At 41.1% G+C, this 26,427-nt stretch overlaps 1 protein-coding gene across 4 annotated transcripts; it reads left to right on the plus strand.

The window, feature by feature from the left end:
• Positions 1–321: 321 nt before the first annotated feature.
• Positions 322–13,374, plus strand: nap1l4a (nucleosome assembly protein 1-like 4a). 4 transcript variants are annotated; one of them, XM_047596273.1, is made up of 15 exons: positions 322–405; positions 2,249–2,284; positions 2,565–2,637; positions 3,268–3,412; positions 4,183–4,269; positions 4,677–4,817; positions 4,892–4,963; positions 5,052–5,191; positions 5,419–5,564; positions 9,249–9,268; positions 9,389–9,508; positions 9,870–9,905; positions 10,045–10,098; positions 11,204–11,238; positions 11,612–13,374. In XM_047596273.1, exons 2-14 carry the CDS (start codon positions 2,269–2,271, stop codon positions 11,207–11,209), a joined length of 1,056 nt encoding a protein of 351 aa, XP_047452229.1. In that variant the 5' UTR covers positions 322–405; positions 2,249–2,268; the 3' UTR covers positions 11,210–11,238; positions 11,612–13,374. The 4 variants fall into 4 exon arrangements, with proteins under 4 accessions (XP_047452229.1, XP_047452226.1, XP_047452228.1 ...); XM_047596270.1 differs by lacking the exon at positions 11,204–11,238; XM_047596272.1 differs by lacking the exon at positions 11,204–11,238 and having other exon boundaries at positions 4,677–4,811.
• The last annotated feature ends 13,053 nt before the right edge of the window (positions 13,375–26,427 follow it).

The following is a 26,427-nucleotide window of genomic DNA, read 5'->3' on the forward strand; positions in this document are numbered from 1 at the left end:
TACTTAAATTAATTTCAATAAATGAATAAATAAATAGATAAATAAATAAATACTTGAGTTGCACCGGCGTAGGCTCCGTGCGTAGGTCATTACGTCTAGAAGTCCCGCAGCACTATTAAAGCGCCTTGAGCAACAAGCTGGACTTCTCACAAGAATTACACATTCTCAACGCGGTACCTGAATGCAGCACGGTGATCGCTGTTTAGATATTCAATCAGAATCAAGCATGCTGGGACGCTTGTGTTCAGCCATCCAATCAGAATCGAGGATGCTGGGACGCCCGTGTTCAGCTGTCCAATCTGAAATAAGGATGCTGGGATGCGTGTGTTGCTCGCGCGTGGAGGGGTTGAAGGCGACTCAAGACTCGTGAGCGAGGCGACTAGCGAGAACCCAGCTCATCTCGAGGTACGCCAACTAAAACCGTTAGCGAGAACGAATATGTCATTCCCTGCCACACATAGCGCAGGGTTTGATTTTAGGAATTATCCAACCAGTCTGACATCTGATCTCCGCTTAACTGTCCTCGACTCCGCTTTCTGTAATATCCCTCTAGCTAACGGTCTATAGCTACCGTTAGCCTGCCGATGCGGCCCGGCACTAGGCTATTAGCTGCAGCATTAACGCCCAGTTTCATTGAGCTCCATTGCGAAAACGTGTAGAATTTTATTTATCAGTCGCTTCATTTTAATTGCTTTACACGAACACGCTTAGAAAATGCTGACGTAAAATGTCAAGCCGCTAACTGTCTGTTTGGTGATGCATTGTTCGTAGCTTATTGGTACCTAGCCACTAGCTAGCCCGGTTAGCTGCTGTCAGACCTTTGCCGCCGCCCCTACTAGCTCAGCGGCTGTTAGTATTTGCTCGCTGGTGAGAACTGAAGGATGTTGGTGTGTAGATTCGTGTGATATCTTCCAGACGTCCCATGCGGCCGCCAGATGCTGTGGTAGTCGTTTATTGTAGTACAAGCGGAGAAACGCTAACTTTGTTTGACATAGGCTAGCCCAGCTGCCGTTAGCATGTCAATGCGTCATCGGCCTGCGCTTGCTCAATACTTTTTTTTTTTTTTTTTTTTTTAATATTGACAGAATATATGCAGAAAAAGTACATCACTGCTAAATAAATAAATAAATAAAAATGTCCGAATAAAATGCAGTTACAAAACTAATAGAAATAAAATAAAAATACAACAAATAATCAAAATAAAAGGGCTCGGGTTTGATAGTTAGGAAATATTATATTTTTCACACGAACTTCTTGTTTTGGTCGCTTTTAGTGGTTTACACTTTTTTCCCAATGTTTTCTAAATAGTACATCAATACGACTTTAAAAACATTACTATTTGGTCGTTGATTAGCAAATTTTGGGACAGTGAATATGAAATTGAGCTATAATTATGGGAAGGTTGATTACATAAATGTTTTTCTAGGCTTATTTTTTAATTTCCCTACAAACCAAATACTACATACTGAATATTTAATTTAAATGAAGACTCAACTTTGGAATTTAAAAATCAAGGTCAATCAAAAAAAAGTGTGAATGTAAGTACAGAATAAGTGAGATATTGTTTAATCTAGCTATAATTGATCTTGACTGGATAGCATCTATGCAGTATCTTAAAGTTAACCTATCTTATTATATTTTCTTGGCGAGACCTGTGTGTTCTTCCCAATCTATATCATGACGTACATTATTCCAATAGAAGACTCCCCAAGGTTTATGAATAATATGTTTAATACAATGATCATTGGCTTTAGAAATTAGTAAAGGGCAAACATTACCAATATGTCATCATGAATCAGAATAATACAATAAAATAATACATAATACAGACAACAATAATCTTCTAGCACCGTCTAATATCGCATTGAACACAATTGAATAGTTGACTAACTAGTAACATATTATTATCAACCCATCTATTATATAAAGCTTTGTTTTTTAATTTAATATCTTGATTGTTCCAAATGAAATATTTGTGGGAAGAGAAATTGCGCTTGCTCAATACTTACGTAGCTGAAGATCAGTCAAAGTCAGTTCACCTGGTCTGCCTGTCGCCCTGTGTCCACGGCTGACACCTCATCATTGGGTGTGAATGTGAGGCTTTGATACTGTTGTTCTGTAACAATGTTAATGAAAACGCCTCTAATGTTCAATTATGTTCAATTCGCTTTGCTAGTTCTGCCACTAGTTTGACCAATCAGCAACTCTGCTGTGTCTCCTAACATAACTTTTGTGTTTCTATGCACAGGAAGGAGCTGACACTTAGTCATGGAAGCCAGTAAAGGTAAAGACAAACTTGTAATTTAGATTCCCACGTTATATAATGAGATGTTAAAATATTGGATCATTCTGTGCCTCTTAGCTGTTGCATCTTCATATTTTCATGTAGTCTAAACAATACCTCAACATTGTGTCACAAGACAAGAATCATTGTGAAAGGTGTTCTATGTGCAGCAAGCTTCAATTGAAGCTACACTGCTGGTTTTTCAGCTCTGTAACTGTCAGTGAAAGGAATGACGGTATGAGACATGAATGCACATTCACCTTATATGTTGGTTCGGCAGGTAAAGCGGATCAAGGGATGCAAAACCCAGGTGGGCAGATGGACAAACCTGTCGGCTTCCACTTCTTGGAAAGGTCAGTGCAGATGCTTTGAACCAGATTTCTACTAGTTTGGTTAGAAAGTTAAAGTGGAACAATTGTTGGATAAGAATGTAAGTTATGGCCCAGCCCTATTCATGTGATTTACGCCCCTACGTCTTTTTTTTGTGTTGCGCTTTCACACGGCTAAGCAAACTCGGGGTGTCTATTTCAAGTTTACTGTCTGTGGTTTGAAGTCTCTGCTTCTTTCCGCTTCACTCCACAACATGTCAGAGAAAATATTTGGAAAGAAAATATTTATTCTGGTCCCTGGCTTTATAATTCTCGGAAGTCAGTTTTCTTTCCAGCCTGCATCCTTTGCTGTGTGTTGTCCACTCTCTCCCGTCATTACTTTGTGTTTCTTTCCCCTAGATTTCAAAATAAAGGCACTAAAACCAAAATAAAATGTAAAAATTCAAAGGACACATGCTCAAGAACTCAAAATAATCTCATGTTTATTTCTCCGGACTTGAGGCCTGTTGATAGTCTACTAATGGGGCAAAGCCGTAAAAAAAAATAACGTGTACCTTGTTTGTTTCTGGTTATAATTGAAATATGTTCATAATCTCAGCTTAACTATGAGACATTCAAATTCACATCAGCGCTAATTTTTCTTTTCTTTCACAGCATGCTCCCCAAAGCAGTGAAGAGGAGAGTGCATGCTCTGAAAAGGCTACAGGTGCAATGTGCTAACATAGAGGCTAAGTTCTACGAGGAGGTCCATGAGCTAGAGAGGAAGTATGCTGCCCTCTATCAGCCACTGTTTGACAAGGTACTGTAAACAGTGTTTTTACAATAAACTTTTCCTCAAGCTTACTTAACTTGATTATGTAGAACTTCCTTTGGATGTTTTATGTTAAAAAATACAGACACACACACACACACATGCATATATATAAGCACACACATATATACACACACACACTAAGGGAAACAAGACATAAATCAATAAGAATTAAGAATCACTGGTGTTGTTCTCTGCACTAATGGATATTCAGGTATGTCTCTCTGGTCCAGCCTTAGGTCAGTGAAGACACATCCTCGGTGCTAAATTGAAAACTGCCACAACGAGTAGTCGACTGTCCGTTCGTCAGTCAGGGCTATTTCCAGAGTTAGTGACAAGAACTCTGCCATTCTTCATTGCACTGGAGAGTGGCAGCTGTAATCCTGTTGCACCTGTTGTGTGCATGTGTCTCCTCTCAAATGTGGTGGTGGTGTCAGTCAATCCGTTGACATGCACGTGAGAACTGTGCGTTACCACTGATACGATAGACTTCTATGGAGTTCTCATTATCCAACACACAGATAATGCGATTGGAATTTTAACCGGCGTGTATGCACCTTAATTGGAGTTAAACTCGACGGGGTGTGTGTGCTGTTCCCGTCAGTTATTCGACTTTCTCTGTTGATGTAAACTGGGACAAGGTCTCACAGTCAGAAAGTCTAATTTTGAGCATAGCTCGATTAAGCTGTGCATGTAAACGCACCGAGTGTCCTATAATCCGCCCTCACCAAGTGAATGTTTGTCCACGTGTGTCACAGAGACGAGATATTGTCACGGGGACAGTGGAACCCACAGATGAGGAGTGCGAGTGGCACAGTGACAGAGAGGAGGAGGAGGCGCTTGCTGTAAGTACAGATTTTATTGTCTTTAGAGTTTTATACAATTTGTTCTCTAAAACCGAGCCTTAACCCTCAACCTGCCTTGTGAAGGAGTGAGGGCCGGCCAAAATGTCCTCACTCCAGAGGTGTAAAACTCAAACTGGTCCTCAGAAAGACAGACATTGGGAGCAACTTTGGCTTCGGTGTCTTGCCTGAGGACTCTTTATCAGTCTGCACTGCTCAAACACCTGAGCCACAGTAGCCATGGCAATATATGCATGGAAAATAGGGGAACTGGGTTGTGCAGCTGGAAAACAACAGGGCTGTTATCTTGTGTTGTTTGTTGTTTCTCAGACTGATATGTCCCCGTTAATAGGTCTCAAGCTTTCAAGAAGTCTAAATTATTAATGTTATTTTGATTGCTCTGACTATAGGAGGAGGTCAAGGAGAAAGCTGCTATTGAGGATACAAAGAAAGAGGAAGCCACGCCAGCAGAGGATCCTAAGGGCATCCCTGAGTTCTGGCTGACCATATTCAAGAGTGTGGACATGCTGAGCGACATGCTGCAGGTACAGGTACACTGGTGCAATTTCACCACATTTCTAAATCATAGTTAAAGTTTCAAACCCGACTCTTCATCTTTTATCAGGAACACGATGAGCCCATCCTAAAGCACCTGAAAGATATTCAAGTCAAGTTTTCTGAGCCAGGGCAGCCAATGGTCAGTGAGTAATAATACACCAGTGTCATGGTAATTTTATGAAGTAAATACATTTGAATCACATGTTCTTGTCTTTATCTTCTCTCAGAGTTTCACATTAGAGTTCCACTTTGAGCCCAACGGTTACTTCAACAATGCAGTCCTAACTAAAGTCTACAAGATGAAGTCGGAGCCTGATGCGGCCGAGCCTTTCTCGTTTGAGGGGCCAGAGATCATTGACTGTGAAGGGTGAGAGCCGGAGCACTCGAACACACATGGATGTTACATTCTGAGTAAAACCACATACTGTGTGGTTCGTAAAAAACCTTTCTGTTCACTCTTACTATATTAATCTCTCTCGACTTTGCATCCCACATATCAGCCTCCTCTTGGCACGTCTTTTCAACTTTTACCTATTTTGTGTCCTTGTTTTCTGCTGCCTCTCATATTTTTTTTTCCTCACTTCCTCATTCCAGCTGTCAGATAGATTGGCACAAGGGGAAGGATGTGACAGTGAAAACTATTAAGAAGAAGCAGAAGCATAAAGGCCGTGGCACCGTTCGTACTGTCACCAAGCAGGTCCCCAACGACTCTTTCTTCAACTTCTTTAACCCCGTCAAAGGTGAGAACGCGCACAACATGTCAGGGTTAAATGCATCATACAAAGTAATTACTCATTCATCTAATCAGCAACTCTTTGGAAGCACTGGAATCAAATTTCACACCAACTCCTTGCAGAAATCCTGAATAAGGTTAAGGTTGTAAGGACAAATGCGACTTTTAATTAGCACTCATCTGCCAGTTCATTCAGGTACTAACAAGTGAATGAAAATTATTGCATTTTAACAGACAGTCCTGCAGAAAAATATGCATCCAACACATCTCGACGCACGGCGCAAACTGAGGCCAGAATACCTCGAGCCACAGTCTGTGCTGTAGTGTCCGAGAGTGGAGCCACGTTATCGATGACCTGGTGTCTCCTGTAGTCAGTCGAAGTTTATCTTATAAAAATCCTTCATATCTTTGAGACTCTTGACACAGTGTACTACACAACTACTCGTTCCAAACATACGAGTAATTATTCAGACTTTCCTGCTCCATGTCATACTCTCAGTTTATGTCATTTTAGGTGTTAACAATGCTGACGTACGTCCAAATGTCCATTTTTCCTAATAGTTTTGTTTTAGTTAGTTATTTGATGCTCGATAGGTAGGAAACTGTCGCTCTACTCTTTGGACATTATTGCTCAGAGTCTGGCTCCAAACCTGCATGATGACGCCCCTCATGTTCCAGGGATACTAGTGTCACTGTGACCAATGGGAGGAAGTGGAGCTTTGTCGTGCATTTTTTTATTTATACAGTCTATGCTTTGGATTCACTTTTTTAAGGAGTTTTCTTGTTTGTGTTTTTTTTGGTCTTGCACTAAATCTTAGCTTCATGAAGGTTATGACACAGCATTTGTTTAAGGTACCTGTGAAACCTGTTTATTCAAGTTCTCTTCCATTTTTGGAGGGTGCGGTTGCTATTATGTGGGCAACCCTACTTTAGTCAGCAGGCTAGGCAAAGCAACAGAAACACTTAAGCTTTAAGTCAATCCAGTTTAACAGCATCACAGAATACAAGCTACAAAAGGAGCACACACCTTTCTTACACTGTTTCAACATAAACTTAACATACAACATTGATTAGGGAGGATTTACTCGCAGACTCTTACATAAGAACACATTTGTTTTTAGTAGCGTGGCTAACTAACGTGCTGCCGTATGTCCCAGTATTGAACTAAACTCAACAGCAGGTGGCACCAGACTCATTTCCCAAAATGTGCAGCCGCTCTGCTTTGTGCAGGCGCAACGCTCGACAAAGTTGGGCCCTGTACGTGAAATAAACCTCGGACGTTTTACACCAGTGTTGCAAAATCATGACTCGTTGATTGATGCTGAAATGTGAGGCGAGAGAACACTGAAGAAATTATTAAGTAAAGACTTATATGTAGTAATCTGTCTTTTAGGCCATTTAAACGATAAGAACAAACCCTTTTGTCATTAACTGTACAACTACCTTCATCAAAGGTGACGCAGCAAAGTCTTTAAGCCTTTAATCGGTTCAGTAAACATTGGGGCAACAATATAATAACACTTACATTAGATGTCTTGAAATGAGTAAGTCTACCCTATAATGCCATTCATTGAGGCAGGATGCACATTCATCAACTTACCTGTCACACATGCCTGGACTCATTCTGACTTTGAGAAGTTGACCTGATCACTCATTGGCTGAGCTGATGTTTGTCTTACTGGTTCAGCCGTAGCCCCGGTGTGTGACTGGTGCGTATAAATATCTCCTCGTCTCATGTGTTCAGGTGTGCAGCTCTGGGGCTGGGCTGTGCATTAGTGAGTCATCACTCACAGACCGTGTGAACGAGGCTGCCGTTTAGTCCGCTGATATATGGAGGATTGTTGTCTGCAGTGGACAGACATTAATTAAATTCGAACGTACAGGTTTAAGCTTCCTGTCCTCGCGGAAGGAAATCCACTTTGATCTGTAGCTGTATCACTTCTCTCATTATAAGACTTGTGCTGTAAGTCGCGCTTTACTCATAATTCATGTTTGGTATAGTTTAGGTTTCCACATCCCCCAAAAAGCGTGTCTTAACATGTTCGTTAAGAACGTAATTAACCAAAAACGTACAGGAAAAGAAAACATATTTGAAGACTTTCTGATTTATAGAACTATGAAAGTTTGATATCTTAACAAAAAAAAAATAAAAGAGGTGGAATACATACACAATCACTTATTTTCTATCATATATATTTTTAATATAATTGATATTACTTTATTAAAATTTATCTTAATTTTTTTGCTTTAAAAAAGACAAATTGCATCTACTTTGGTTTAAGGTTAATGACAAGAGGAAGGAGGGAAATACTTTTTACAGGCAAAGTACACGGACTGTTTTAATTGGCAAATAAGTGACAATAAATGTTGTTTAATGTCAATATTAACTTGTAATGGTGCGTTCCATTTACCTTGGAAGTTGGCACTGGTAATGACGTCACACCTGAGTTATCGGCGTTCCAGTTACAGAAGTCTGAAACTGAAAACTAGATGGCAGCGTCCATTAAAGCTCTCGCCTTGTCCAAAATAGTTCAATATTTTTATTTTAGTGCAAAGTGAAATTAAAGTTTTAAAAAAAATCTTATTACTATAATGTTTAACTAAATTTAGGCATCTTTTTTACTAGAATTATTTACAGTGATTAAATCTACAAGACACACGAGGCAGAAATTTAAATTTAAATTTAATTTAAATAAAGAGTAAAATACACTATTATACTACACACAGTTTGCTACGATTGTGTTTTGCACTGTTTTGGTTTTACCAGGCTCTCGTTTTTAGCCGTTGTTAGTGCGACATGGGCTTGTAGTTCCCGTATGACACATGACAAACTTGAATTACACTGTAACAGCGTTTCAACATATGTATGTAGAAAAATACTGACAGTACGACTGATTTAATGCAACAAAAACTAATCAGAAGAGCTAATGAACTGAATATTACAGGAGCTTCTAGTCACTGTTTCTGAGAAGAAAATCTGTCTTTTGGAGCTGTGTGTTCCAGTTGAAAAGTCCAACTCGGAAATTTCAACTTCCAAGCACAAATGGAACGAACCATATCTCCCGTATTAGGTGGATGTTAATTATATGCTTCATCATGGACTTTGTGTTTTGCTTACGTAAGTATGAAACCACTGGAGTCGTCATCAGCACTGACACATCTGTAATAAGAACAATATATATAAAACCTTACAACCAAGAAAGCTAGTGTTGGATTATTAAATTGATTTAAGACGTAAATCATAATAATATAAATATAATGTGTGAGACTTAGACTTAAACAAGCTTAATGATCCACGAGGGACATTACTTGGTCACAGTAGCCAACGTATTGAGCTAAAATTCTTCAGGTAATCCCCTTTTATTTACAGATGACTTTATTGTGTGGACAAGCACCTTAATTGATATGTTAGATGTATGTGAATTCCACTGGAGTGTGATCATCATCAGCGGGTTAGTGCGTATGCCTCACCGGTGTGCGCTCTAATGCAGCGCTGTTGACAGAAGACGAAGCCTCGGATGATGTCAGTTTTTGGCCTGTGCGTCGGAGTACAGCTGTTAGCGGATGCCCAGTCACTTCCTTTCGATGATGCCCTCGCGTCGTGATGTCACCCACAATAAGCACAACTGTTCATTGTCTTGATTTGTTACCTTGAATCATTCTTAAACTGTTTTTTTTTTTTACCTTACAGCTTCACCAGATGGAGAAATGGTGAGTAAAATGAGGCACATCCTTTGTTGAACCATTTCCTCTTTTATTTAATTCTGCTCGGTCCGTCGGATCTGTTTCTCGTTTTTAAAACCGCCTGCTTCTCTTCTTTCCGTTTTATAGGACGAAGACTCGGAGTTCACCTTAGCCACAGACTTTGAGATCGGTCATTTCTTCCGTGAGAGAATAGTTCCCAGAGCAGTGCTGTATTTCACTGGAGAGGCTCTGGAGGATGACGAGAGCGTGAGTCTTTCCCCGCACATATATACACAGACGCACATTTAAGATAAGATAATGTCTTAATTCTTTATAACAGTGGGGGAAATTCTCAGTTAACCGCAGCAGAGACATTCAGCAGTCACACAGACAGTGCACACATTCCTCAAAAAAATAAAAATATAAAAAAATAGGAAAGATATATTACAAACCAGACAGCATTCCAGTTTAAAAATGAGCGTGCTCATATATAATCACATCTAGCATTTAGACACGAATCCTAAAAATGTCCAGCACCACAAACTGGGATGTTTGTGCATGTAGAATAAATCTGTGGTGACGACGGGGTGTGTTCTCACTCTTTTGTTTGGTTTTGTTTCTGTTGCAGTTTGAAGAGGAGGATCTGGAAGAGGGAGACGAAGAGGTTGGTACTTTGACCCGTCCACACTGCAGCTCAACTAAAACACTGAGCTAAACCCAGAACACTTTTACCGTTTGTGGCTTTTATTTTTCTTAAACAAGGGTTGTTGGCGTCTCTTTTACACTTTGTGTTTTCGTTTCAGGAACAAGACGAGGAAGGTGACGAAGATGATGACGAGGGAGACTGTGACCCCAAGGTCAGTTTGCCTCCATCGTTGTCCCGCCCTTCTATTTAGATATGTAAATGTTAGGAAGCTTGGCGTATAGTTTATCTGTGTTTAGGCAAATATAGAGAAAGTCTGTGACATATGAGCTATTCACCATCAAGTAGTTGTAATATTAAAAGTCTTCAGATATAAGAGCCAGAGTAAACATGCTGTTTTTAAGTTCCTATGTGGCTGTGATTTAGCCTTTAGCGTTGTTGGCGTAACAATCACGTGTCTCATGTAACTAAATAACTGGCAGATCATCGTAAATTCACAATGAACTAAAGATGTTATCCCGCTAACCTGACTCCTGAGTCCAAATATAATCTGAAATGTAGCTCATATAATTTAGCTCTGATCAACTAAGGCCACGTTTACACAAACACCATTTTTGGGTGAAAGAAAGAGCGCCACCTATAGGTCTGGGATCTGTACTATGGCCGTTCTACAACTAGATGTGGTTTTGCAGTTTAAGGAGAAATACTCGACGGGATGGGAAGGAAAACCAAAACAAAACCAAAAAAAATATTCATTTTCGTATGTGTAAACGTGGCCTAAGTCATGACCTGTGATTATCTGGTTATCTGAACTCTTAAGAATCATCTAATCTTCACGCATCTATACAGCTGCACAATGTGAAAAGGTAGTGATTATGTTCCACCTAAATAAGTTACAGTTTCAATCATCTGTTGCAGTGTAGATCCTTGGTGAATAAGTGTTGTTTCCGATTTACGAAAACCAAATGTGCAAGTTCAGAATAATGTGGAGATTATGAGGTGTTTGTCTTTTTTCTTCATGCACTTTCTCGTACTGTTGGTTAAAGTAATTAATGTACTATGTCTCTTTGTGCTGTAGCTTTAGCTTTAGTTGTTCTGTTCCGACAGTGAGTAAAACTTTTAGTGTCTCGTGACTGTCAGCTCAACAATTGCCGATGTTGCTTGAGGAACTCAGGGAGCTCATTCACCAGCTTCACCTCAGCCACGTTTCACTGTGCTCACGTTGTCGTTTTTTTTATTTATTTTTTTCCCTGAATGTGACGATTAAACTTGTCCATGCTGTTTGTCCCTCCCTCCCCTGGATCTCCCCTCCATTACAGGCATAATCAAACATTCTCACCCCATGCATTTCTAGGTAAGGGAGAAATAAGGATGGCGTCCCACATTCATTACACACCGTCTCATCCGGTGGCTTTGGTCTATTGTTCTCGCTGTGTTTCTCTTTCTCTACATCCTTGATTCTCCCGTAGTCCGAGGTTTTTTATTACCCCCCCACCCCCAAACTCACATCTTTGGTAGATACGGCTTCTCATCATGTCTTTGTTTCCATCCACTTGTACTGTCACGCTTTAGTCCCATCCCAGGTTTTCTAACATTATTCCCCATCGCTGTTCAGATCTTTGTTCCCTCTCCCTCCTCTGCTTTATTGTCGGCCTCTTCCAGCTGCCAGCTGACGGCCAGCGGCTTCATTATTCGTCTAATCTGGTTTCTCTGCGTGTCCTCCGCAGAAAGAGCAGCCCCAGCCCGCTGAATGCAAACAGCAGTAACCGTGGCGATCGGGAGAGGTGGAGACCTGCTGTCTGTCAAATCAGTTCTTAGCCAATCAGCAAGTCCTCCTACTCTTGCAGGCTCCGCCCACGTACGAACTCTCATCTTGAACGCAATAGAGCGCAAATCAAACTGCGTTTTTAATATGTGCATGAATTATTTTGTTTCTTTTCCGTTTTTTGTTTTTTTTTTGTTTTTTTTGTGTTCGTCTTGCGCCCGTCTCACCCCTTCTACTTGGCTTCATTGAACTCAAAGCAGGAATTGACTTGACTCAAATTACCATGGCATCACATAGGAACTGTCTCGTTCTTTGATAAGGTGGCGTAAGGTTACTACTGACAAACTCCGAACATCTCTCTCTCTACACATATATATATGGTAGAAACGCAGGAAAGGAATGGCTCCCAACTTTAGTTTTTTTTTTTTCGTAGAAATAATAAGTCAGTTACTCAGGGTTTTTTAATGCCAACATGAGACGTTTACCAGAAAACTGCTGAACAAGTTTGACTTAACCTTTCACTGGGGTTGTGTTATTTTATTTTTTTTTTTTTCCTTTTGTTATGGTGTTATCTTTGTTAATTTTCGAATTGCATTTACATTTTTTAAATGTTCATTGTCATGTCATTGGACTATTTATTCTGGTGTCATGCAGCTGTTTTTTGAAAATGTGCATTTTTTGGCCCAGCCTACAGTTAGAGGCTCATTCGTCAATGACTCACATCGTACTCGGGCTTCAGTAGGTCAACAAAACATTAATTACTGCCAAGTTAGTTTGTTTTTTTTGTTTAAATCATTGAACTGCCCATTGGGCGTTGGGCTAAAACAAGCATTAGACTTGAGTACTCGAGTGGACGCAACACTAATTAGGACTCTGAAATGTGCACGTGGTTTGAAGATGTTGTATATTACTCGTCCCCGTTTGCCCCGTCACTCCTGAGAATGCTCTTTAAACCTGTAACAACAAGGCTCGTAAAGAATAATTTATTAAAGTACGGATTGTTCAGCCTCCAGCCCGAGCATCACATCCCAGTCTGGTGAAACTTCCCCTTAAAAAGACGAATGATTGAAGCAGACACGTCCGTTAAACATATGTGGTTGTTTATAAGATGTATCACTCCTGGTATGTATTGAGCTTTTTAACAAATATCATTTAGAGTCGGCGACGGACGGGACAGGGTGCTGGAAGTTTGGATCAAATGTAAATTCTGTTGCCAAGAAGCCAAAACGACAGAGACACCGTCCTTTTGTTTTCGTTTCGTTTCGTTTTTTTTTTTTTTTTTTTAAATAAAATTAAATGTTTGCCAATTGTCATTAACACAATGTAATCTAACTCAGCATTTAAAGTTGTTTAAGAGTATATAAAGTATTTCTGTTATTGTCTAACAATTCAGTAGAATGTCTGTGGAAAACAAATGAAAGAGCGTGCCAATGTATTTTATATACTGCACTTGGATTTTGGCCGTTTTGGATTGGGACACGTTCGCCTGCTGTGACAGCGAAATAACCCCCCCGACCCCCTTCTCTCTTTTTAAAAAGAACGATTGTAGATCCTGTCGGACAGATCTCTCCGAGCCGCGGTTGACATCTTCAGACCTACCACACTGGACCGTGCGCTAGCGATGGCCTTAACTGGTTCTTATTCACAATTTGTTACTTGCGCAATATTTCTTTTCAATTTGTACAGAGTTAGTTAAGATATTCTATTAAAGTTGTGCGACATGGACTCGTTGGGTGTCCTCTGTTTCCTTTCTATGCTGCGTGTTTAAGTATAGGTGATGAAACATTTTAGTAAGGGAGGCTCATAGTGGACGTGTAGTGTTGAATATTTTGTGCCCCTCAGTCAACTCGGATTCATCTTATTGTAGAAAGTTGGACACTAATATTCCACTAAGAGTCAGAATAAATGAAATAATTTTGATGCCTTGTGTGGCTGTAGCAAAACGAGTTATTCAAACAAGTGTTTAAAAAGGTTTGTGAGGAAAACTAGTCGTACTGGTCAGAATACGCCTTCTCCTGGGGAAATTTAGGACATGTCTGTTTATTTTCTTTATGATCAGTCTACATTTCTTAAACTGGATACGTTTTTGAAGACGTTTCGCTGCTCATCCAAGCTCAACCTGTTTCTGTAAGAACCAGAAACCGGTGAAATTAATGGCGGCGCTGCTAGAGATGCAATGCATGATGGGATACCCACCACCTGTACTTTTTGCAGTGCTTTATGGGAAATGTTGAGTTCCCTATGTAGGACATAAAGTTTGATCACTAGGGTTTTGGACCAGTGGTGTTTGATGCCACAGATTTTCTTTCTGATCCGATAATGAGTAAAATTCAGGCTGGTATCGGCGATACCGATTCGATACCGATACTTTGTGTAAATATATTAATGGTGTATTTCAAATCACAGAATCATTAAGAATACAAGACGTCACAGTAATTTGTTTATTTTAAACTCACGAGTAGTTGAAGTATCTGCCTCATTTACTATGTAACCGAATTAATACAACAGCAGAAAAGTCAGAGGACACAATCGTACAAGATGTGAAAATTATATTTCAAACACAAAAAATAAGTAAAATAATTAGACCAATTATTGTTTAACTTTTAAGAACTACTTGAAAATTAAACTTTGCATCTTAATTGTGACCCTGTTCTTTTCTGTCCTCATCATAAATGCTTCATATTCTGTGTTGTGGTTTAACCTGAGGTCTTTCACTAGGTTTAGTTTAGTTACAAATCAAAATATCAAAAGTATCAATATTTTGATTTGAGAATGGATTTTAGGGCATAGTATTGATATTTCAGTACCAATTAGGAGGTGATGTGGGACACAGTCTGCGTTGTCTCTGTATTAAGCTATTAAGCTGTAATCAGTTTTCTTTATTCCAGCAGCTTTCATTAAGTTTGACAATCACACGTCCTAATAATCCTTGTCTGAATGTCCTCTGTAAATAAGGCTGACGGAGGAAGTCAGTCACTTGCCTTGTCTGCCTCCAGCACCGATAACTCTCCTCGGGTGAACGAACATGCTGTTTGCAGCACAATGTGACAGGAAGCTGAACAGCCACCTATGCTGACTTTACCACCAGACGTCAGGTGACGGTTTGCAAATGATTGACAGCAGCTCAGAGCAAAATCACGCAGTGTCAACGCACCGACCCAGGGAGCGGATGAGCTGAGCCCTCCCTGCATCGCAGACACCGCGGTGACATTGTAGCAGCAGGGTGGAGTCCAGGCTGCGGAATTTGCTCATGCTCTGCCGAGCCTCAAGCAAAGCGGCCAGAAGCTCTGGAATTCTGTCTCGCAGATAGAGAAAGAAACACAGGCTCCTCTGAGGGAGCCTCGTGATGCATTGTGGGAGATAATGGCTAAGTGCCTCAGAGTTTCTGGAGGTAGATGGTGACACTGTGACCTAGCAACCCAGGTTTTCCGCCGAGTGCTGACAGGCCGGTGCTTTCTTATCCTGTCACCCTCGTCCGGCGACACTTGCGGCCGTGCGTGTTTGTGCGTCTTGTGTTCACGGGAAAAAAAAACACAGGTGACGACACGAGACGGCAAGAAAACAGAGGTCTGGATCGGGTCGTAGGATGTCCAAACTAGTTCCTTATGTTATTTATAAATCTGCCACTAAAAAGTATGAGTGTTGTTTTGTGTCGCTCCCCCCCGGAGCAGACAAACCACAGACTGAAACGCGTCTCCAGTCTTTTGCAGTAATTTTGGGGATTTTGCTCTAAAGACCAGGGAACAAGACACTATTATGCTGAGGCCGCCGTGTGTGGGAGGGGTCTGAGGATCTGCAACAAGGAGTCCAATTGTGTCTGGGAGCTAATTTGTGCATTTTCAGTAACAAGGCCAGGGAAATGGGAGTCGCACACTGGATTCATAATGATGCACATTTCTCAGTTGCCTCAGTTAAGTACTTAAGCGTTTGTGCAGTGATGAAATGATTGCTTTGGACTGCATATCCGACAAACAAGCCACTGCATAAAACTGAGCCATTATTTTTGTGTCTGAACAAAAAAAAAGTAATTGCTGTTTATATAGCTTCAAATGAAAAGTTCAGATTTGCTAAAATTAGACAGAAAGTCTCACTCTCTTTCAGCTTTTGCAGCCAAACCTCTGGGTTATTTCAGGAGGAGCTGCCTGAAACTCTTCGGTCGAAGGTTTTACAACGCTCCAATATTTCTTTCTTTTTTTTTATTGAAATGTTGCAGTTTAATGCCTCATTTTACTCTGAAATGAAAGCATAGACCAAATAAACAACTGAAGTTAAAAACAAAATCATCGAATCAATATATCATCCAAAATCTATTTTAAACTTTGGACTCATCACAGTAACCATCTTTGTCTGACTTAACATGTGAACACACTAGTGACATTCTTTCTTTCTAAAACGGAAATCAAATATTTTTCCTCCCAAGTTTGTTGCAGAAGTTCTCAGAAATGTGTGTCTCTTGTCAGGAGCTTTGCTTCCACTCTTCTTTCCAGTTTATCACAAACCAGCTCCGTGGGGTTAAAGTCTAGAGACTGGGCCGTGGTCCACTCCATGGATCGAAGATGCCGTTGCAGATGATTCAATAATGGTATTTTTTGCCACACACACAGTATCGACTATGAACCTGATGTGCTACAGTAAATGAAAAGCTGCTTCCAAAACTTGCACGAACGATGTAGAAAAATCTGATTCCTAAAAGTTTCGATTTGTGAGTTTGATTCTTTATTGTTTCTTTGGTGAAGAAAGAGTGTCGTACAAAAATCTGTGCAGTTATAGAATAAAACATCTCAGCATACAACGAAATTGGAGAGAGCATCCAGTGCAAGAACAAGAACACCTCTAGAGTGTATACATTTGTCTAGTGCACACTGTAGGTAGTAAATAGCAAAATGTGTTGAACTAAGTAGGAGCCTGTGAGAATAATGAGCTCAGGCTGAACAATCTATAAACTTTGTTTCCTGGGAAATAGGGTAAAAGATTAAAGCGGAATGAAGAGAATGTCAAATGTTTTATTGTGCATAAAGTTCTGCAGGGCTTTCATCATCTCCAGCAATATTCATCTTCGGTGGAAGGAATTCGATTCGTGCCGTAATATGTCGGCCTCGTTTGCCACGGACTATAGCTGGGCTTCAAAAAATCATGCAAGTGTGAAAACCCGTTAAAAAAAGGACAGGCGCAGCTTCATTCTTACGCACAGAAACTGAGACGGGTGGATGGGTGGAACTGAGCAGGCTATTCATCAGACGGAGTCATTTGGTGCCGTTGAAAGAAGGGCGAATGAAAAGAAAATGAAAAAAAGGACTTGGTCTCCTGCGCTCTCTTTGACGCCCCCTGCACACTCCTGCTCGGCTGTCTGATGTTTCATCAAGTGTTCACACAGGAAGTTTAATGTATCAACAACAAAGGCGGAAGAAAGCCGTGTGAGGGACTCAAAGGGGAGAAGATCTCCAGAACAAAGCCGAGGGGTGGAACAAAGACGAGCATTATTTGTTCCTGCGACGTCTCATCTTCATCCAGGAGGAGCTCGGTGGAGGTTTCGAGTCTTTCAAATCTTCCTCCAAGGCTGCAGCTGCGCCCACCGTCCCACTCTTGGCCCCTAGGTGCGTTTGGCAGCGGCTCTACGCGAGCACACATGCGTCCGTGTGTGGGCTCTTCTGTGTCGTCCCCTCTCGGTCGGAAGTGATGCGAGCCAGACCGAGTTCCACAGAGAGAGGAAGGAATAGAGAGGAGCTTTATGCTGCTGACACCGGGTTGGTGTTCAGTGCTGAATGAGATGAACTGGCAGCCTGATAAAGAGCCCATTACCTCTTAGATCTGACTACACACTCGTCTCAAATCAGACATTTGGATGTTTTTTTTAGTTTATCAGACGATGCATGAATCACAAAACTAAAAGTTCTTATTTTCTCAGTTTTTAAGTTTGCTGTTCTGTTCATTCACCTTCCTGACCACATGAACCGCAAGAACTTTGACGTGACCTCCTGACTTTTCGTGCATCTGCAGTTTTCAGGTTTCAGGTCTTTGCTTTTGAATGAAACGCCTCAACAGGCACTGTCAAGTCAATTTCATTTGTTAAGCAGATATAAAAGTAGCGCTGTACAATTGCTGTGGTATACGGCTCATACCGGTATTTCTTTTCATTATGATATGAATTTTTAATGTACCAGCACACTGGTGTATTTGATTACACAGTGTTTGGTGTTTCAGACCAGACCATTTTCAATGCAACGCTTCTAAACACGCATGGTGCGATGGAAAGGTCTAAAAAATGACGCAGCAGAACCAGAAGACTTAGGCCAAGAAAATCATGCCGCGTAACTTTTTTTTTTTTTTTTAACTGACCAGACGTCCCCGTTTCTGGAGACAGTCTCCGTTTTGGATGACCTGTCCACCAGGCTAAAGCCAAAAATGTCCCCAATTTTAGTTCCTTATGAATGAGGAAAAAAAATGTTGCACGTAGACTACAGTTATTACGGTAGCCAGTCAGGCTGCTATTGATATTAGAGATATATCAGTTTCAATACGTTTAAAAATGAATAAACATGTCAAAATGAATGCAACCGAAACCGTCCCTGTTTCTTCATTTCATCTTGATAACATTTAGTACTTTTTTTTCTTTCTCAGAGCTTTAAATGTCCCCAGATTTCCACATGAGCAGGCAGCGTTGACACAGGGCCATGCAAACCTGTTTTACTACTAGTGTTTTACTCATCATCACAGTAAAATAATCCATCCTTAGTCAATCTACTGCATTAATTCCTCTCTCTCAACCAGTACAAAATGTTGTGAACACCTGATATGCATGAAAAACAAATACCGTGATATAGATTCCATCCAGCCCTAAGATGAACCACAATGACTTTGACGTGATCTTCTGACTTTTCCTGCAGCTCCAGTTTTCAAGTTGACGTCTGGGATTTTGAATGATGTCTCAACCAGTACTGTTAAGTCATGGCAATTCAGTTTTATTTGTAGAGCAGATATATGAGCAACATAAATCTCTGTAGAATCACAGTTGCAAAAAAAACATTAAGCCACACAACAAACACCCAAAAAGGAGGAAGAAGAAATTAAATACACCTACTTACATATATCATCTGGCCTGGGGACACGTATCATGATCCCCACTGGATTATGGAAAGCTTTACGAGGGAGTGGGAGTTTGGAAAACATCGCTTTGCTTGACTTGGAAAAGCAGAAACAGAAAAAAAAAATAATCAGAAAATGACAATAGACAGGACTCTCACCGAATTAAATAACAAATCTGACCTAGATGTGTGTTTTCTTTACAATCAATCTGCACGTCAAAATAACGATACCAAGTCACGAGAAATATTTATACTTTTCTGACCAAGCTCGGATAATTCTCATATAAAGGTATAAAATAGATTTTTCATAATTGCATTCACAAATATCCATTGTAAAAGTCATAATTTCCATATACATAAGTAGACCTCTAAAAGTATCGTGCAAAGTATCGTTATCGTGATATTGGCCTTGGCATTATGTCCGTAGTTGTCTTCAAGGTCTTCACTGAGCTGCTTTGTTAGATACCAGAAAAAATGGTGCTCTAATGCTCTAAAAACATGTTTTTTTAAATTTTTAAAGTATTCCATTGAGTGACCTATGAAGAGGTTAAGACATGACTGGAGGGATTTCTACGAAATCTGATACACATCCATCATCTCCCACTCAGGAGCTTGTGTTCTCGTGTTTGTGACTGAAGTTTCTTAGGAATTCATCGATCGACTGGAGAAATTTAATATATCAGCAAGTTTGAACTTTAAACTGTGTTCATGATAAATCCATCCTTAATCCATGTTGCACTGAATCTGCTATTTTATATATATATATTTTTTATATTTACCATATTTACTACTATTCATCTTAACTCTTTGTAGATGATTCTCCCTTATTACCTCCACAGCAACCGCTTGTATCACACAATATGCTGCTTTTGCCCACCCACCTTTGTGTATTTCTTCTCTTGGTCTTTAATTTAAGGTGCTGCTCTTTGCCCTTATTATTATAATTATGCATTCAATATTAAACTATTTAAATAATACAGAAGTTCAAATATTATTATTTCTTATTTCAAACACGTGCAACAGTAGCTGTAAACCTAAACATACCTGACATATATATAACAGCGTGCGTCTGGGATTTGCGGCCTTGTGATTGGCTTGGCAGTGATAGGGGGCGGGGCCTAGTGTGTACAGGAGGCTTAGATTGACAGGTCTCGGCTAACGTGGCGCTGTTGAGACAGCTCCTGCATCACTGAAAGAGTGAAGTACTGACTGAAAGATAACGTCTTCTGCCTCCATTTATCCTTTCACTAAAATGTGTTAAATTCATGTTAATGTGTATTTAAAGAAATTAATTAGCACCTCCTCAAACCTCCCAGGGGTCGCGGATCCCCTGTTGAAGAGTCGTGCATTAACATGTCAACATTATCACTCAGTATGTTTACATGCATGTGAAAAACTGAATTATCACCTTAATCAGACTTTAACTGGACAACTTAAGTGCACGTAAACACAGATTTTCCTTTTCCTTTTAAGAAACCCAGATAATGTGATTGTAAATCAATTTCCTTCAAGCATGTATACGCCTTAATCAGACTTTAACTAGACGACGCGCATGCACATGATCCACAACTGCTGCGTTGGCGTATGGCCCCAGAACAAAAACATCCAAGAAAGTTGATCGCAGAAGAAGAAGAAGAAGGTAAACAGGGCTGGTAGAAGAACCACCTGAAAAGTAGCGCGTACATTACGTACGAGATTTAAAAAAAGAACTATTATCCCTCTTGTTGTGGTTTGAAATGCCAGTCTGTCGCATGAACTCTTCTTGTTTATTCTATGATGTAATAGGTTAACCGGAAAGGGGGCGATATTAACCTGCTGACAAGACACATATCGCCAGAGTGTGGAGGAGGAGGAACATGTTCCCGTCACTTATTTGATTATACCTTGGAAAGTTGGAATTCCAACTAAACTGTGCATGTTAACGCACTGACTAACAGCATTTTGTCCTTCCAGAGCTCGGGGTAAACCTGAAGAACCCTGCATGCTTGGTTCACGTTAGTCATTTCAGAGTGTAAGTCCATTTGTGTTAGTTATCCCTGCACTCCACACTGCATTTAGAAAGTAAAAAACAAACCTTGTGTTTTTTCTTTTTTAATCATTTGAGAGAGTGGGAACAAGAAGAGCTGTGTGTTTCCAAAACGTCTCCTGACAGCACCTGCGGTGCATAATCCCCCGTCCGCGACACACTGCCGAGGACTCATGGGAAACTCTGTTCAGGCAGGCCGGCATCCTTGAGAGGCGGGAGATAGGGGCACGCTGTCTTCCAGGAGCGAGACCAAACATGGCCGTGACTAACACGTCAGCCCCGGGTTTCACAATAAACCCCTGTGTTATTTATCGTATGTGGGCGTCAAGTGATGGAAATACAGAGGGATTTTGACAGTTCTTGGCCGTAGCACATTTTATACTTTTATTTTTTTTTCGTTATTGTTGTTCAGGGTTCTGGGAGTTCATCCCAGCATGCATTGGGCACGGTCGCAGGCTGACATGGCTGTGGGAGGCGAAGCAACAAAAAAAAAGGCAGTGTGGGAAGAAGTCTTGAACGAAATAGGAACGAGGAAGGAGTCAAACTTGGCCTGTGGCTCACTGGGTGCGTTCCATGTTCGTTGGAATTCATAGGTTGTATATGAGCTAATGTGCAAACATTCCCAGAAGTGGAACTTGAACACCAGATAAATTTAAAATTCTTTTTTTGTGTGTCTAGGCTATAAATAATGAAATGAACAAAACCTTTAGATCAGAAACTATGCTGCCATCACATGGGGTTGTGTTTGTTGTGTTCTTGTGAAAAGTCCTGGTTAATGCTCTTTTTGTGGTATTTACAACCTTGTAAGTGGAAATGTTTCTGTTAGACAGGAAACCTCATTTTCGTTATTGCAATATCCTAAAAAAGTTTAATTTTCTTGATCTCGACAGCTACCAAATCTTTATGGATTTAATCTTCATGGAGGAACACAATCCCACATTGTAAACTGAGACAACTACATGACCTAAATAGTTTTCTTAATCTGCATACATGCATGATGCAAACTCTTAGGGTACTTGGTCCATTAATATTATATTTATTTATTTATTTTTTAAATTACCTGTTTCGATATCGTCTGTCTGTGTCGTTTTTGGCTTGTTATGACATTGTTTATCTGTGTTTGGTTCGGTAATTGTCTACAGTATGATTGTTATTTTAAATTCTTCTGTGTCTGTGTTGAAATGTAGCATTTGTGCAGTTCATTTAGTACAAGTCCAGTACATTTACACTGATGGAGGTTAATGCATCAATTCTGATTAATGTGCGTTGCCCCAATGCAAAAAACTTATAATAACAAAGTCTTCTTACTGTAAATAGGGGAGGTGGACGGTAAATTCATACATTGTAATTTAATGGTTTACTTTTATAGTATTTCTTAAGAGGTGGCACAGCGGGTTCAGCATCAGTGCTAACCACCAGCTCAGACCTTTCTGGGTGGAGTTTGCATGTCCTCCCTGTGTCTGTGTGGGTTTTCTGCAGGTACTCCGGTTTCCTCCCACCTCCATAGACATGCTCGTTGGGCTAATTTGTGACTCTAAATTGTCCCTAGGTGTGAGTGTGAATGCGAATGGTTATTTGTCTCTGTGTTTGCCCTGTGATAGGCTGGTGACCTGTCCATTGTGTACCCGACCTCTCGTCTGATGACAGCTGGGATAGACTTCATCAACCCCCTGCGACTCTATGATGAGAAGCGCTCGTCGAAGATGAGTTAAGATATTTCTGAGATGATCTACATCTACTCCATCTACACTATCAGCAGCTTTGTTGTCACAGCTTACTGCGACATTAACGTTCAAACAACAAATAGTCTGCGTACGTGACTTAACCAGAAGCTCACAAGTTCCATTTGAAAGCAGCGTTGGAATAAAAGCAGGAGGTGTTAACAGAACGCGTATATATTCTTTATCAGGACAAGTTATGTAAGGAGAACTGCCCAAAAAGTTCTGAAAAGGTTCTCGCCTCCTCACTTTCATTAAAAACGTTGTCCTCTTGAGTTAATGGACCTGCGCTTAACAAAGCAGATTACAAACAAAGTCCGGCATATCCGAGCTAATCTTATTTACTTTACATTGCATTATCACCGGCCACCTTTCTGCTCAGTGCGTCTGGGAAAGCGAGCTTCACGCCCAGTCACAGCGTGGCACCAGGCCAGCGCACCTCTGTCTGGATTTGTGAATGAATCGACGGAGGAACTTGGAACTAGGGTGTGGCGTATTTAACCTGAACCGCGCTCCTTAACTTTCGCGAGCAGACAAAGCCGACAGTCAGGCTGATGTTACATAAAAAATAGGGCAGAACGGGATTTTCATCAATGAAATCCAGCCGACTGTAGGCCTGTTCAGTCACAGTTGCACTTCCTTTCTCATCCATCATCCCTTCACGCTTCCTCGCCTTCGCCTTTGTGCAGATTACCTGACAATAAGCCATTGTCTCTGTGTTTTAATTGAAGAGGAGAGACACACCGACGTTTTAACGAACACACTGAGGTTGCGCTGGACTCCGCGAGGCCGCAAAGGCGGAACTCTGTAGAGCAAGTCCACGTCTCATGCTCTCGCCGCAGATTAGTTCTAGTTCTATGGAAAGACTTTAGGTTTATCACGTAAGCCGTGGCGAAGCTAAGCAAAGTGAATGCTGCATTCCTGGCAGAGAGATGGATTGCAGACCTGCATACCTACCATGCTTCGCAGAGTAAAGTTGGCAAGAATGAGTAGCTGGAGTCTCGTTAGATCACATCTCATCACTCTCACATGAGTCTTACGGTGTGTAAAGGAAATGAAGTTATCAGAGATGGCACGCTTTATGCACCTTTGCCGGTGAAATATGAATGTGTGGCGACTCTAGAGCAGAAAGAGGATGTTTATTCTGCGCCGGCATTCATGAAACTGTTTGCGCCGTCTATGAAGCGTATCCACATTAGACTAATAAGATGAATTTAATTTAAATTACAGAAGTCAGTGCTTTAGGTAGAAAGGTGGAGACTTTAGAGTGCAAAGGTGAGAAGTTTCATGTAATAACTGGCAGGGTTGGTTATTTGAGAAGTGATTTTAGCATCTTTGCCCTCTTTATCTGCGCCGTCCCATCTCACGGTCGATGTCCGGTTTCCTCGTCACGGCAGCCGCGTCTGTTTTCATTGTTCCCCAACGGTTCCTCCTGCAGCTTTGTGTTTGACTGCACGCTGCCCTCATCGGCCATTTGTTCTTTTTCCCACGCTGCCGAATGCCAGCGTGGCCGCGGACACACACACGCAGGGCTTATCAGAACAATGCCTCAAATAGCTCATCACAAGGGCATGTCACCAAAAGAGCAGAAGAGGATGCGTGTGTGCGTGCATGCGCATTCACGCGCAAAGTGTGTGTGTGTGTGTGTGTGTGTGTGTGTGTGAGCTGCAGGCCAAAGTCGTCAAGTATGCAGCTGTTACCTGCGGGCTCTGTTGTATTTGTCAGCGACCCGTCACAACCGGCTCATCCGTACTACTCCCCCCATTGTTAGACCGACTATGTTTAGTCCAGTGTCCGAGGGAGGTTTTCAGCAGCTAATGCAATAAACATTAACACACACATAAGACATCGTGTGCAGAAATCTGAAAAGGCACTTTTAAAGGCACACCGATGCAATATGCTGCCTTTACTTTGAGGGGTATCTTATCTAAAGTCAAACTTCCGAGTATTCTACGGACAGTTTTGCCTCTTTTCCTCTTGTGCTGATTGTGTGCGTCGTGGAATTTCCTCACCGAGCTCACCTGTATCCTGTATATTGTGTGGCCTCTTAGTATCACTCTTAGTGAGACTGCTCAAAGAATAAGCGCCTCTGCTGACATTTTATTGCTTGCGTTCCAGAGCATTTTTAAATATAAAATAAAGGGAATGCAAAATGCTTCAACAGTCAAATGATATGTGGAGTATTTGATTCATTTCATCTCTGCGTAGCATCTTTTAGTCTCGTTACGCATGACAGAACCCGTCTTTCCGTATCTACTTAACCCTCCTGAGACCTGTGATTTTATTTGTAGTATAAAAACTAAAAAGTCATCATCTTTGAGCACGACGTGTAATCCCAACGTCCTCAAATGGGTACTTGCTAATTTTAGAAATTAATAACATAAATAGACAAGTTCCAACCATAAAAATTAAAACTAAATAAAGAATAGAATGGAATAGAAAAATATTTTATTTATTTATTTTATTGATACACAGACATCAACATAACACAACCTCAAAATCAACAGTGCAAAAGGAGAAAGAAGACTGATAATTTGTATTCGACTGTATTAAAATGTATTAACATGTAAAACTATGTAGAGTTGACAAATTTACAATTTTGCAAGTGATTGCGAAGTATTTAAGATTTCACTGTCAAGTTTTTAGTTAGTTTTAGTGTATTGACCCTTTGCTACCACTAGATGGCAGGTAAAGGCGTCCACTTACGAGGACAACTGGTCTAAATGAAGCTGAATAAGAAGCTGCCGCAAACCTCTGACCTGTCCCCGTATGAGGACGCAGGGTCTCAGGAGGTTGTCTATGAGTTTCTAATTTAGACTGAATCGTTTTGAAGTGAAATGAAGTCGGCAGAGTTCACTAAGTTTTATGTGTATTATTTTTGCCTTTTTCTTGTGACTCACTGTGCAGCTTCATGCCCTGACACGACTGCCAAAACTCCTCTTGTCCTTCCACCTGCTGCCTTGTCACACCCATGTGCCCACGTCTGCAAAGCTGCACCACAACGTGGCATGCAAATAAAAAACCAAAACACTGACTTTCTCTTGACCTTCGTCGCTTTGTCCGCCTGTTTCGTGATCAAACCCCCTCTTTTTCCCTGTTGTTGCGGCTGACTCGCTATCTGACTTCCTTCCTTTGAGGGACTTGTTTTGTCTGAGCGGAGTGCACCGATTTGAACCCCCAGGTTGTCACAACACACCTCCAGAAATCTGTCACGCAGACCGGTTCCCTCCAGGAACAGTTGTACTTTCCCACAAGCTGTAGGGGAAAAAAAAAAACTGTAACAGGTTCAGGGCTTCCTGCTGCAGTCACACAACGTGGTTTGTTAAGTTCGAATCTCATCCGTCACTGTTGATTGTGTGTGATGTGTGGCGAGCATATTATAGGACACTTTATGTGAATGAGACCCAGTGTGCTGCCCGAGCATGCGTCATATTTAATTTAACTTTCTCCATGCATTCACTTCCCCTTTACCTCCTCTTCATATTTGTCAAATTTCAATCTTTCCACCGTCCCCCTTTTCTCTGAGATGCATGACTATAATTCGTTATGCCACAGCCCTGTTAAAATAAATCCTACACAGAGAGACACTGACACAACGTATTTGCTCAGTGCACACTCTCCATGACACAAACCCCAGGCCCTCCTTTGGCAAGCAAACTGCTCCAACACAAGACGCCCCACCGCACGCTGAGTCACTGCCCGGGCATGTCTGCGAACGTCCGCTCCAGTCCTGCCTCAAACAAAAAAGCCCAACGCGCACACACGCATGCACTTCACACACAATACCGCCAGACAACGAAAAAGAAACAAAGCAGGGAAGAGGGGAAGGAGCGTGGGAGGTACGGAGGTACGGAGGCGGGGAGGTGAACACTTTCCACCCCACAGAAGCGTGCAGGCTGTTAGAGTCCGCGCACACATGTGGGTTTTGGTTTCTTTGAGGTCGGAGGATTAG

Source organism: Mugil cephalus, chromosome 10, assembly GCF_022458985.1.
Source record: "Mugil cephalus isolate CIBA_MC_2020 chromosome 10, CIBA_Mcephalus_1.1, whole genome shotgun sequence".
NCBI classification, from domain to species: domain Eukaryota; kingdom Metazoa; phylum Chordata; class Actinopteri; order Mugiliformes; family Mugilidae; genus Mugil; species Mugil cephalus.